We start from the raw sequence: 15,501 nt of genomic DNA on the forward strand, positions 1-15,501 counted from the left end.
GGGCTCGATCCCAGGACCCCAGGATCATGACCTGACCTGAAGGCAGATGCTTAACCTACTGAGCCACCCAGGTGTCCCTAGTTTTCTATTTCGTATTATGGCAGACTTGGTAATTGACATTTATGTCTTACATATATAGTCTTATATATATGACATTTACATTTTCAAAATTCACTAGCAGAGATTTCTATATGATGTGTGCAGTATGTGTGCTTGCTTGTTACTCTTATTTCCCTTTTTTGTGTGTGCTCAAAACCCAATCTGTTATTTTAAAAACCTAGGTCTTGGTTTTATTTATTATTTCCTTTTTTAAAGTTTTTTATTTATTAATTTTTCCCTTTCCCCTCTGCTGTTTGACTTTTTCTTCTTTTTAACTTTATCCAAATTTAGTTTTGTATTATGATCCTTCATTTACAGTTTGAATTTGCTCTTCATTACAACTTATTTATGTATCCCTTTCCCCTCTAGATTTAATATTAAGGCTCTTTGTTATTTTGTAGATTGCCTCTCATTGTATATAGTGTTGGTATCCTTTTTGATCCAAGGATTATTTAGGAAAACATATTTGTAGTTGGTTAGATTTTTTTAATTAAAATTCTTCTCATTACTTTAAAGTTTTAATGCATTTTGTTCACATATAAAATTTATGTTTATGGAATAGTTTTTTATGGCTTAATATCTATCCAGTTTTTTATTTCATGGGCACTTGGAGACTAATATATATTCCTTACTGGCAATATAATTTAATATACTTAGTGTTATAAGTCCCATTTATTCAGTGTTCTGTGTCCTTATTTTTACCTTCTCTTTCTTGCCTAAGAACTAAAAAAATTGTCTTTCAGTTCTGTTGTGTTTCTGTCAGTTCCTCATTTACAAAAACATTTTTTCCCACCTAATCAGTATTATTTGGCATGTAGTTTATGACTTTTCCATATTCCTTTTGTATATACCATTTAATGGCATAAAATAATAGCCATACTTCAGCATCATTAGCCTTGAATTGTTTTTATACTGTTTTGGTTTGAATTTGCTTGATATATCTTTGCCTATTGTTTCTTAGAAATAGAGGTTGATTCTGTTTTTTGACCCTGTCTTAACATGATTTTATTGAAAATTCTTTTTATCATTGACATGTTTGGTTTATCCTACTTTTTTGCTTCTTTATTGTTTTATCTGTTATTCTTTAAGGGACTTCAAGGTTTAGTCCAACTCTTTTTTAGCTGTGGTAATCCAAAATATGTTTATAAAAAAATAGAGTGTGAGGCATATTGTGCTTTGGATTTTTCTCAGTCCTACTCCATCTACCTTGAGTTTGGTAGAGATTCTTCCCAAATTCTGACAAGTGGTCACTTGTAAATTCTCTTTATTTCCATATATTAGTAAGTAATTAGAAAGTTGGTTATAGCTGTGAAATGAGCTCTTAGGCAGATACAGTTTTTTAAGTGAAACTCCTATCATTAGTTTTGTTAAGTTAGTACAACATAAAGGAAATCTTGGTTTGTCTTAACATCAATAGAAGAAGGAAGGGGCTGATATTTTAGTAAACTGAAATTCAACATTTTAAGAAATTGCAACTAGCTGTGTAATATTATTGTCATCAGATTTATTTTAATTTCACTTCAGGGATGGTACTGATGACTGAAAATATTTGCTCTGGAAACTTGTTCAATCCAGAAGGATTTGTTTAATTGCCATACAGGATTGAAATCAGGAAATAATACTAATTGGTTTTAATTAATTAATTTTTTTCTTTTTTGTTTAAGACTTTATTTATTTGACAGAGAAGGAGAGCATTTGCACAAATGGGGAGCAGGCGAGGGAGAAGCAGGCTCCCTGCAGAACAGGGAGCCCGATATGGGGCTCGATCCCAGGAGCCTGGGATTGTGACCTGAGCCAAAGGCAGATGCTTAAGTGACTGAGCCACCCAGGTGTCCCATTTTTTCTTTTTCTTTTTCTTTTTTCTTTTCTTTTCTTTCTTTTCTTTTTTCTTTTCTTTTCTTTTCTTTTCTTTTCTTTTCTTTTCTTTTCTTTTCTTTTTTCTTTTCTTTTTTTATGGGGATGGTCTGGTTGTAGGAGTATTTAAGTGTTGGATTCTAGCAAATACGAACAAAGATGTATTATTCTTTGGCAATACCTCCCAAAGGGGCAGAATTACTCTAGCTTTTGTTTCTCAAATTGCCGTCTTCTTGGGGCTTTTTGAGGTGGCAACCCCAGTGGTGCAGCGGTTTAGTGCCGCCTGCAGCCCAGGGCATGATCCTGGAGACCTGGGATTGAGTCCCATGCCAGGCTCCCTGCATGGAGCTTGCTTCTCCCTCAGCCTCACTCTCTGTGTCTCTATGAATAAAAAAAAAAAAAAAAAAAAGAAAAAGAAAAAAGAGGTGATTGTATTAAATACTTAATGGTGAATGATCTTATTTATGAATTTCATTTGAGAATTTCTGTCAGCCCCGGTGGCTCAGCGGTTTGGCGCCGCCTGCAGCCCAGGGCGTGATCCTGGAGACCCGGGATCGAGTCCCACATCAGGCTCCCTGCATGGAGCCTGCTCCTCCCTCTGCCTGTGTCTCTGCCTCTCTCTCTCTCTGTTTCTATGAATAAATAAAATAATAAAATAAAATAAAATAAAATAAAATAAAATAAAATAAAATAAAATAAAAATCTTTTAAAAAAAGAGGTGATTATAGTAAATACTTAATGGTGAGTGATCTTATTCATGAATTTCATTTGAGAATTTCTGTCACTATATAATAATGCTGTATCTGTTGTGATCTATTTCTCACTCAACCCCCCATTATTTGAAAGGGGTTTGCTCAAATTACCACTAGATGGCAGTCTTATATTTAATAACTTAAAGCTTTCACTGCAAGCTCTCTCCGTGGTGCTTTTACACTGGATTTCTCTACCCACCCCCCCACCCCCACTACCTTTCCTTACCCCCTCTTCCCCTTAGCCACATCTGCCAGATAACACGAGTGTTTTTAACCACGTCATATAAATTGAGCGTGTGTGGAACCAGGTGACTGAACAGAATTTTGGAGTCTAGTCTGTAGCATTCCCACCTAGCCCACATTAATTAGTTCCATACTTGGAAGTTGAGCTGAGCCATCTCTTGACCAAGGAAGGCTTCCCTGGCTTCTCAGGCCAGATTAGTCCCTGGTAAGTTTTCCTTTGGGGTGCTCATAACTGTTATGTTGTTTACATGTGTAGCTGATTAGTCCCTTTACTGCCTACCCCTGACTTGTCTGTAAATTCCACATAATCAGGGACAGTGTCACTTGCTGACCATTTACAAGCGTGGCATGATTTGTTAAATGAATGAGGCAATGGGTGAATGAACTATGAAGGAGATCTCACTAGGAACATAAAATGAACATACACGAAGCATATGTCAAGAAGATTCTAGTTTGGGGCACTTGGGGCTCAGTTGGTTCAACAGCTGACTCTTGATTTTGGCTCAGGTCATGATCACAGGGTCCTGGAGTTGACCCCTGCATGAGGCTCCATGCTCAGGGTGGAGTTGGCTTGAGGGTTCTCTCTCTCCCTCTCCTTCTTCCCTTCCCCCCACTCATGTACTCTTTTTCTCTCTCTTTCTAAAATAAATAAATCTTCAAAGGAGAAGATTCTAATTCAGTTTGTGATCAACTTTTCTATTTTGCTTTGAAATAATTTCAAATTTACAGAAAAGTTGCAACTCTTAATACAGATGTTGAGGATCTGAAAGGGATGCATCACCCTAGAATACTTCTTGTATATTTTCTATGAACAGTGACATTTTTTATGTAACCACCAACATTAGGAAATTATAATTGATATGTGAATCTGCTCTAATCCATAGGCCCCCTCATTTGAGTTTCATCTGTTTTCTCAATAATGTGCTTAATAGCAAGAGGATTCAGCTAAAACCATGTGTGTTTAGTTGTCAAGTATCTAAATTCTTCTAGTCAGGGGCAGTTTTTCAGGCTTTAATATTCATGACCTTACATTTTTTAAAATTCTAGAACTCTTATTCTATAGAGTGGTTTTCAATTTGGAGTTGTCTCATGTTCCTTGTCACTGAGTTCTAAGTTAGTGTCTTTGGCAGGAATATTACAGAAGTGATGTACTCTGGTGGCACAGGGTTTTGTTTGTACCATTACTGATAATCATTTTATCACATGATTATGTTTGAGTCTGTCAGGCTTTTTCTATTGTAAAGTTACCCTTTTTCTTTTTGTAATTAATAAGTATTTTAGGTGGAAGTACTTTGAAACTATGCAAATATCTTGTTCCTCATCAAACTTTGAATTTGTTAATATCCAGAATTGGTTTCCTGTTATACTAGGTGGGTTGTAATTTGTTTCTGTCATTATTTATTTTTGATGTTAAAATGCACAAGATTTGACAATCTTGGGGTACTGGGGTCTGTATCCTTTTGACCTATCCCTGTCATTCTTGATGGGCATCCTTGCTTTTTGGCACACAGTGCTCAAGCTCATCTTGCCTTTCCCTGCCCCAACCTGGTATGGATCATTTCTTGGAAGAGTTCTGGTTTTAGTGGCGAATGGTATTTAAAAACCAAGATCTGTGTGCATAGTATGCACGTGGTTATTGGACTTCTCCATAGATAGAGTTGAGAACTGTATGTTTGTATATACAAATATTTATACAGAAATTTTTGTTTGTAGTAGTTTCTCCGTATGTATCCATTTATGTTTCTATCTGTGTATGTGTTATGTGCACATGCCCCCCTCCACACACACAATCTTCATGAGGTCACACTGATACCTTCAATTCCACAGACTCTATTCTGATTTTTTCCTGTTATTTACAATGTCCTTCTCCGACATGAGAATTTGGACTTCCATTATCCTTAATATATTTTCTTACTGATCAATTCTAGTGTATATTACAATCTTTCTGATGCCTTTTTGGGCAGAAGCCTTCCTCACCTCATTCAAGGTCTGTCACCCAAATCAAGCCTTTTTTCCCACCCCTTTATGAGTGAGGCCTCCCTGTTTGTGTTCATTTTGTTTTTAATTTCTAGTTTACTACATGGCGATCAGACAGTTTTTTTTGTAGTGTTTTTCTTTTATGGAACTTCTGACATTTCCTTTTGATTTAACGTGATCAATTTTTGTGACTATTTCATATACTCTTATAAGAAGGTGTATGAAATCTGTATTATCAGGATACTGTGTTCAACATCTGTATATAAGATTTGCCTTATTGATTATGTTCTTTAAGTCTTCTATATACATATTCTTCATTTTTATTCATTTGGGCTATCACATACTGAGAATGATGTGTCCATCTACTATCAATAGTATGTGTCTGTCTTCTCTGTATCATCTGTAGTTTCTTCTTTACATAGGTTGGTCTTACCTGGTGCATAAGTACTGGTTAGGTACATAATAGGTACACAGTGAAGTATTATAAAGTTTATAAAGTTCCTTCTTTGTCTCATTTAATATTTTTTGGCCTAAAGTCTACTTTGATCTCAGGATGTCAACCCCTACTTTGTTTCTGTTTGCCTAGTGTATCTTTGCCCATTTTTATACCCACAGGTAATTTAATTTAAAAAAATTTGTATATTCTGTCCTCTAGTAATGCAAACATAGGGTATGTGTGGTTTCATTTGTGCTGCTTGTTGAATGTATTTATTTTTTGGTGGTGAGGATATATGTAGAGATTCAGATTCAGGTGGCTCCTATTATCTCTCCAGACCAACAATCTGATCTTCCTGCTTTTAGTATAAATCTCTGCTGAAATCCTAGCCATATTTAGAAGTGTGTATTTTTTTCTCTATAGAGTCGTCAAGTCCAGATAATATATGCAGCTTGTGATAGGTGCTTTTAGATTATTTGAGCTCCATTTTAAACTTTATTAGCCGCCCCTTCTGCCACCACCGCAGTTAAATGAGGGCATTGGCTTCAATTTGAAAATTTCATGAATCTGTGATTCTTAGTACATTTGATGATTAGGGCCTAAGACACGTTGTCTTTCTTTGTATCTGTACTTGTTATTGAGCATCTATGCCATACAACTTTGGCCTTTACTTAGCTATTATTAGAGGTCAATGCATTGGATGTTGGCATTATTGTGGCAATTTAATGTTTTGATAGTCTGTGTTCACATGACAAGATTGATAGTTCTTAACATGTTTTTATGCATGTAAAAGTTTATCCTGTGGCTAATGACAACAATTTCTCAGTGTAACCAAAATATCAGTTGAGTAGATTGGTTTATTCAATCTGAGGTACCTCATTTGATTGATTCTTATTAGGGCTACCTCTTTGGTTCAGGTGGTTTTTATTATAGTCAAAATTTTCAAATGTCACTTCTGCTGTGATTATAATTAACTATCACTTAAAAAGTACTATAAGAATACACTATCTTTTATAAAATTAGAGCACTTCAGATAAATCTAATGTGCTCAGACTTCAGCTGGAACCTTACCATAGTTAGTTGTTATTATGAGTTTTGTGTGTCTGGAGGAGTTTGAAGTTTCTGATTGAAATAGCTCAATGAATCCTAGGAAGGAATAAAGAAGATAGGAATCTGTTATACATACTATGGAATACTTAAGTTTCTTAAGTATAAAGAGAGAATCTTAACATACTCCTATTTTAAAAGAACTGGTTACATAAATAATAATAACAGTAGCTAACATTTATTGAATATTTACCATGTGCCAGATCTTGTTCTACATGTGACACTCTGCATCCATACAATAGAATACATTTTATGGAAGAGAAAAAGGGGGCATCAGTATTTTAGTAATCTGCCCAAGATCATGCATCCGGTAGGTGGTGAAGTTAGAATTCAAACCCAGGTAGTCTGGTTCCAAATTATATGCTTTTAATCACTGTGTTGTCTTGCATGTGAAAAAATGGGATTAGTGTTGGGCTTCTAGTCTCTGGCACTGGAAGCTAGAGGACAGCCAAATGTCTTTTTTGAAATCTGTCATTTGTTTGTTACTTCGAACCAACTACATCTATGTGTGTGTAGAATTCAGAAAATATGTTACCTCTGAACCCTCTGTGAGAAAAGTAAATGAGGAAAAAGATCTCAAGATAGAACACTTGAAATTTATATAATGTGTTAAAAGTAAAAATGTTTTAACGAGGCTGACACGGGAGAAGGGAAAGTTAACTCCTCTTGATGGGATTACTTAGTATCAGAGAAATACCAGTTAACCATAACTATGAGGAAGGGAAGTAGAATTGATGAGCACAATAGAAAGCTTCCAAATAATGGAAAAAGAAAATGTGGAGAAATGCAACCAAGCCAGTAAAGAAAAAGAAAAAAACATTAAATAATAGATAATTGGATGAAAGGAATGAGATGAAATATTTATCTGTCATCACTATGAACTGAAATGTCCTCAAAAATCAAATATTCAAACTTATACAGTAGGAGGGAGGATGGTGTTAATTAAATGACAAAGAAAAGTTGAAAGTGAGTGATTAGGCAGATATAAACCAGCCAAATGCACATAAAATATAGCAAAAGTGGTAATATTTTTGCCGGAAGTGGAATTGCTGGATCATACGGTATTTCCATTCTTAATCTTTTGAAGAACCTCCATAGTGGTGGTGCCAATTTACATTCCCATTCAGACCAAGAAAAATTCAGTCAAAAGCACTCTATTTACAAGTTGCAGTTCAAATGTATCGTAATCACAGACATTTTTTAAATTGAGATATAATTGACATAAAACCTTATTTAGTTTCAGATGTATAACATAATGCTTCAATATTTGTACGTTTCTGCCACCAGTTATAAAGTTTTTTTCTTGTGATGAGAACTTTGAAGATCTACTATCTTAGCAACTTTCAGATGTGCAATATAGTGTTGTATATGAACTATAGTCATCATGCTGTACATTACATCCCTGGCCTTACTTATTTCATAACTGGCAGTTTGTATCTTTTGACCACTTCTACCCATTTTGCCCACCCCTGCTTCTACTCCCTGTCCTACCAATCTCTTCTTTGTTTCTATGAGATTTTTTTTTTAATTTTACACATGAGATCATATGGTATTTTTCTTTCTCTGCTTGACTTCAAACAACATTCATTTTGTTTGAGATAGCAATATTTTCTCCTTTTTTATGGCTGCTCATTTTTAAATCAGATTTTTTTTCTGTTGTGTGAATTCTTTATATATTTTAGATATATTAACCCCTTATCATATACATGATTTGCAAATACTTTCTCCCCCTTGGTAAGCTGCCTTTTCATTTTGTCGATGATTTCCTTTGCTATACAGAACACAAACCTTTTATAACAACCATAACCACAGGGCATCCATATAGATTGAACAAAAGCTCCAAGAAATACAACTTGATTAGGAGACAGTTATTTAAGAATTTAAAATACCCCTTTCAGAATTTAACATATCAAAAAGACAAAACATAAATGATACAGAAAGTTTGAATAACATAGTCAACAAGCTTGATTTTTGGATTCATTAGGATTCCATTTTGAGGATATATTTGAAAATGTCTTCCAGCTGACTGAGAGTGAGATGTAAATGGGAGATGGGAGAAATGCTGGAACTAATCTGGGATTCCAGTGTGAACAGGATGAACGCTGAGGAGCATTTCTAGAAAGCAACTCACTCAAATTAGAATTGGAAGTTAGCAGGATCTTGGAATTATGCCTTAAAAAAATTGAAATGGATCCCAAGAAATGGTATGATATAATATGATTATGAAACTGAGAAATGTTAGGGACATGGGGCAGAAGTCCTATATATTTTCTCCCATGGAAGGATAAAACAGAAGAACTGTAAAACAGTCATGCTACAAATGTGAATGAAACAAAATGTCACATGAATTGGAGCATTTGATGAAGTGTATCAAAGAATCCATTTGAACTAGACCCTGGAAATATTTTATTTGCAAGCAGGGACCATGCAGTGAACTATACTTATAGAATCGTAATATGAGTACTGTTTTCACCTTTTGATTCTGCTTTATAGAAGGAGCATAAGAAGGTATCTTCCTTTTGTTCATGAAACAGCTCTTAATATATTTTGTTATAGGTACAACTTATTGGTAATTAAAAAAAAAAAAAAAAACCCTCAGATTTGGGTAGGCCCGGTGGCTCGGTGGTTTAGCGCCGCCTTCATCCCAGGGCCTGATCTTAGACACCCGGGTTCGAGTCCCACGTCGGGCTCCTTGCATGGAGCCTGCTTCTCCCTCTGCCTGTGTCTCTACCTCTCTCTCTCTCTCTCTCTGTGTGTGTTTCTCATTAATAAACAAATAAAATCTTTTAAAAAAAAACAGAAAAATCAGATTTTATAGATTTCATTGTGGTTCAGAATATTAGTGGAAATCAACAAAAAGCTGAACAGAAAGTGAGTACTTGGAAAATATAAAGTTCTTCCTAAAAAAAAAAAATCTGAAAATTTAAAATTGGTGTTTCATATCATCTAGAACCATGCTGTCCAGCACATACATATGGCTATTTAAACTTAATTTAACGTTAAAAGTTTTGTTATTTTAGTGGCTCTGGGTCCATCTCCTATCCTTGATAGCTGCAAGTTGCTGCCACCTTGGGCATTATAGATACAGACCATTTCTGTTCTGGTAGAGCATGCAGCTGAACAGCTCTGATGTAGAAAGTACTTCAAAAGAGGACAGTGCCGGGGGATGCCTGGGTGGCTCAGAAATTTAGTGCCTGCCCTCGACCCAGGGTCTGATCCTGGAGTCCCAGGATCAAGTCCCACATCAGGCTCCCTGCATGGAGTCTGCTTCTCCCTCTGCCTGTCTCTGCCCCGCCCCCCTCTCTCTCTTTCTCTCTCTGTCTCTCTGTCATGAATGAATAAATAAATAAAATCCTAAAAAAAAAAAGAAAAGGAAAAAAAAAGAGGACACTTCATAGACTTATGGGACTTAACTGATAGCTGGAAAAAAATTGAAAACCATTAATAACTTGCATTATTTAAAATAAAAAAGACTGAAAGTAAGTGAACTAAGTACTTAAGACAGTAGAAAAACAAAACAAAAGGAAGAGAATGTTTTTTTAAATCCTGAAAATGATAGAAATAAAACAAAACATGCCAGAATTGATTAATAGAAAGTAGACATTTTGAACAGACTACAGTTTTTGAAGAAGTTAAAAATATATTTAGGGGTACCTGTGTGGCTCATTCAGTTAAGCATCTGCCTTTGGCCTAAGTCATGATCCCAGGGTCCTGGGATCAGGCCCTGTATCTTGTTCCCTGCTCAGCAGGGAGTCTGCTTCTCCCTTTCCCCCTGCCTCTCACTGTGCTGTTTGAGCTTCTGTGTGTGCTCCCTCTCTCAAATAAATAAATAAAATCTTTAAAAAAATATATTTATCAATCACCTTATTTAGATGGATTTCAGCTGAATTCATTTACCTTTTAAAAAATAAGTTATACTTTTATTTATTCCAATAAATAATGAATAGGTTCCCATATATTTTTCTGAAGCTAGTGTAATTTTATACTGATACTTGGTAATTTTTTTAAAAGGGCCAATTTTTAGATGCAGAAGTTCTAAATGAGGTTTTTAGCTAATAAAATCATACACTAGTGAAAGAATAACGTTTTTCTTGGAATATAAGGATAGTTCACACTAGGAAACATCACCATAATTTACTGATCAGCAGATTAAATGAGAAAGGCCATGTGATTCTATTAGTGGATACTAAAGGGACATTTGATAAAAGAATTAAAATACTTAAGTGTAGTAAGAATTATGAAAGAACCTACTTCAGTTATGAGAGTGATCATAGCACCTGCCACAGAAGGTTGTTGTGAGGATTTAATTAATTAACACATGTAATAATACTAAGAGTATTGTCTGGCACATAGGAATTATTCCATTTTAGCTCTTTTTATTAAAAATGATACACTTTTTTTCATATACAAAAAAAATGGCCAATGTTGCATGGAATGGCAAAACATTCATGTTCTTACCCCTATATATTCAGAATCACTTTTGGGGTTTTTTTCATTTCTCTGTTACAACAAAAGGAAATGAAATAACTGATATAAATACTAAAAGAGGAAGTGAAATACTTTGAATTACAAATTATATGATTTACATACGTAGAAAACTCAAGAGATTACTAAAGACTAATAAAAATACTCAAGGCTTTTTTGTTTGTTTGTTTTAGTGAGTGCTTTCTATTATTTATTATGAGCAGAACAGAGAGAAGTTTAACAAAATGGTTCCATAGCAAGAAAATGAAAATGATCTTTAGGAAAGTCAAACTAGATCTCAATAAAAATTGTTAATATTTCTAAAAGTAACATGAATTTAATTAATTCTAGTTAGAAGCCTTGAATAGTATTTTATGAAATTGGATAATATTAAAGTTCATATGTAGAGTGTATTTCTGAAACTACCTAAGAAAATGTGCTATATAGGGGCTCCTGAGTGACTCAGTCAGTTAAGCATCTGCCTTCTGCTCAGGTCATGATCCCAGAGTCCTGGGATTGAGCCCCACATAGGCCTCCCTGCTCAGCAGGGAGCCTGCTTCTCCCTTTCCCATTCCCCCTACTCCTGCTCTCTCTTGCTGTCTCTGTTGCTCTCTCTCAAATAAATAAATAAATAAATAAAATACTTTTAAAAGATCTTTTAAAACCCACACTCTCTGTTTAATTCTGTTTTTGTTAATTAGTCCCTCTACCTCTCCCCACTATGAACACGTATTTGTATGGAGAAATTTGAAGAAGAAAACAGTCTTGACATTTTCGTGACATTTTCTTCCTTAACCTCATTATAGATGGGAATCAATGGAGAGTTAGACGTGTAATCATATACCATTTTTTAAATATAGTTTTTCACTGTCACGTGTTCCAAGGAATATACTTTAGTTATTATTTTTAATTTATCTCATATAAAAGGGTAGTAGGAAAAAGTTTAATAACTTTTCATTCATTGAAGTTGTAATCCCATTTTAGGTAAACTGGTATTAAAAGCATATCATGGATTGACTTAGAGGAGATTTTAAAGAAATATCTCCTTGTTTTATACATATTAAAAATGGAAATGTATTTTCTTTTAGCTTTCCTGAACATATGGTGCTTTCTGTAATAGCATGATTAATTTTTAACTCAAACTCTGAAAAGATTTTTTTTTTCCTTTTTTTTCTATTTCTCTGTCAAAGGTATGCAACCCCTCATGTATTCGGTTCAGGAAGCATTAAATGCCAGACCATGGTGGATTCGTGTGGGAACTGACATTTGTTACTATAAGTAAGTATTCTAAGAATAGTGGGTCATAAGCTGACAGAAGGGGATCTTCATTCTGTTTCAGTTTGAAGATTAGAAAGTAGGGTCATTATTGCATTATTTGAAGTGTGGTGGTCTGCTTTATTGTTACCTCTAACAGAGTCCTGTAGAATTTGAGATTTATTGAGGTGGTATGTTTAGTGGAAATAAAATGTGCCTTATAGACAGATTTAGCCCATATCTCATCTTCACCACTTTGATAGCTAGACTCTGGAAACGTTTTTAAATAAAACTATTAAATAAAAATGAAATTAGGAATTCTAGGAAATAGCAGTGACTTTTTGTTCTGATGATATTAAAAACAATTCTTATCTTTTTTCTTTTGCATAGAAATATTTACTTTATTTGAATTTCCAGAATATTTTACCTCGAGATGTATTCCATAGTTACTTTATAGCAGCCTATACAGTTCAATTTGGCCTCAAATAGGTTATCTACCATTAAGTCAGACATAAGTGCTCAGAATCATTTATTGCTTCAGTGGAATGATTGGATTATTCTTCAACTTCATGTCTAAATAATCTGGGATGATCATATACCTTCCTTCCTGTTTTTACTCTGTTTCTGTAATACGTTTCTAGAAAACTTCCTCCGCTGAATGCATTTGACATCCCCGTCTTTTTTCTGTTAATAATCTTAATCCTGATATTTTTGTTCAATAGATTTTGGGTTTTTATATTGTGCTTAACTAGCATCAATGTTCCTTCTTTTTTTTAATCAGAAGACTTCTGAAATTAAACTTTTTATTGGTTTAAGACATGGCTTTGGAAAAACAGCTCTTAAGTGCTATTACTTTGTGAGAAAGACAGTGTTCCCTAGAATTCACCTCAGTAGGGTTTTCCCCCTACTTTTATTAGCAAAATAAGTAGTAAATGAGGAATAGAAATACAAGATCGTATGCAATTCCTCTGTACCTGAACGTATTTCATATTTCTTTCAGTGGTAGACCAACATAAAAATACTCTTAATTATCTCTTTCTCATAAAGTTGGAATAGAAATAATCAATGAATACTTTTCTTTTTCACATTATAAAGTGAATGGTTCTAATATGACAGATGGTGGTTCTGTTTTGTGTGAAGGGTGATGGCAAGGATTTTCATTTGTTTAATTTTTGTTTCTTCTTTTGGCTACTTCCAGATCTGGAACTGGAATTCAGGTCAATTCAACAGACATTTATTAACTATTTTCTCTGTAACAAGCACTATCCTGGTTGCTTTCCTGAAGCCTAAAATCCAGATAGGATGAAATCTACCATCTTTGCATGTGTCTTAACTTTTCCTGTCAGCCAAGTCCTCTGATGCTTGTTGGTCTCATCTATATAATGAGAATAAAACTACTTCCACCAGTGTATGAGAGAATATAATCTACAGACTACCATATAGTTATAATGTGGTGTTACCAGTACCTCTCCAGTTAGATGTTAAACTTTGAAATGTGGGAAAAAGAATTGGCAAGGAGTAGTTCTGGAACATATTTTGTGTTATTCCTCAACCCATAGCACCTTGTCATTGAGTATTCAAGATACAGTGGCTACGTTAATGAAGATTATACCAGGTTGAAAGTACCATGCATGTGTATGTGTGTACAAGTAAATAATCTGTTGGTCATGGATTTTCTTCAGTTCATGACTTAAAGAATATAAGGTGATTTGAAGTTTTAGAAATTAGCTTAATAGACAAATAATTGTTAGACCATCAAATGTCACTTTTATTTAAAGTCTGGAAATTGTGTAGTTTTAAAAACTTTATTAAGGAAATCTTCAAACATTTACAAAAGCAGGTAATGGGATAATGAGCCCCCATGTATTCATCACCCAGTTTCAACAATTATCAACATATATTTAGCTTTGTTTTAGGAATACTTTCACCCCTACCTCCACACTGAATTTTAAAAAGCATTTCCAGATAATCATATTTACCCATAAATACTTAAAGATCTTTGTCTTTTAGAGATTTTTAAAGACAGTTTAACCATAATGCTATTATCACACCTAAGAAAAATCCTTAATATGATAATGTATTTGGTCATTGTTCAGACTTCCTTAGCTGTCTCATAAAGGTTGTTTTATAGTTGGTTTGTTTTAATCCGACCAAGGTCACACATTGCATTTGATTTTTGTTAATATGTCCCTTAAGTCTCCTTTAAAATGTAGATTTCCCTTTTTTACCCGCTCCTATTTCTTCTTTATGTTTTGGAGAAACTAGGTCATTTGTCATGCAAGATTTTCCACATTTTGGGTTTGGCTGGTTGCATCCCCATGGTGATAATTAATTTTTCTATCTCACTGATTTTCTGTAAACTAATAGTTAGATCTAGAAGCTTAACTTCAGGTTTGATTTTTGGCAAGAATACTTCATAGATGGTGCAGTGAATTCCTATCACATTACATTAGGAAAGACATCACATTTGGTTATTTCTTTTTTTTATAATTTTAAGATTGGTAGTGAATTTAGGTATTGTCTCCTGATCCATCCACTTGAAAGGCCTTCGATCTAGTAGTAGTAGCAGCCGGTGATGATAATTGCTGAGATCCAGTAATGTGTGTGGCTAACAAGGTATTAGGTTCTAAACTTTGTATTGATTTCTAGAGTCTCAACTTCATTTTAACAGTAAATCCAGAGGTGAAAACTAATGTCAGCAGATGGTAATTAACTGCTTCATTAGTATCACGTTTAATTTTTATAGAATATTTAAGCTCAACTTTTTAAACTGTGTGGTATTTTTTTTCTCCTGAAGTTCTATTTTAAAAAGTAGTAAGGAAAATTAGAAATTTTATGTGGAAGAAATAAACATGTTTTGTGCTTTTCAATTGCAGAAATCACTTCTCAAGAAGTTCAGTTGCTGCAGGTGGGCAAAAAGGAAAATCGTACTATACAATTACATTCACTGTCAATTTTCCCCATAAAGATGATGTTTGCTACTTTGCTTATCATTATCCATACACATATTCAACTTTACAGGTGAGAACTCATTACGTTGTATTATGGCTGTTAGTGTGCTATATGCATGTGTCAGATAATTGAAAAAAATGTTTTTAATATCTTACTAAGATAGGAAAAAAAACAGTGCTGAATATTTTAGAAAATACTATAACACTTTGAAAACATTAAAAGGAGTAAAATGGGAATGTAGTCTTTATTTTTACTTAGTAGAAATACTAAAGAAATTTGAAAAGATTTTTACTCTCCATCTTTGTGTAGAAATCTATATAGATCTTGAAGATTCCATGATTCATGCATTTGACATTTCTGCTT

General features: G+C 34.1%; 1 protein-coding gene across 1 annotated transcript in view; it reads left to right on the forward strand.

The window, feature by feature from the left end:
* AGTPBP1 (ATP/GTP binding carboxypeptidase 1) overlaps positions 1 to 15,501 on the forward strand; it is a 177,282-nt gene that overhangs the window by 132,125 nt on the left and 29,656 nt on the right. The window contains 2 exon segments of the mRNA XM_072835890.1: positions 12,123 to 12,210; positions 15,063 to 15,207. Of these exon segments, the coding sequence (XP_072691991.1) occupies positions 12,123 to 12,210; positions 15,063 to 15,207 (233 nt within the window).

This window comes from Canis lupus, chromosome 1, assembly GCF_048164855.1.
Source record: "Canis lupus baileyi chromosome 1, mCanLup2.hap1, whole genome shotgun sequence".
Lineage (NCBI taxonomy): Eukaryota > Metazoa > Chordata > Mammalia > Carnivora > Canidae > Canis > Canis lupus.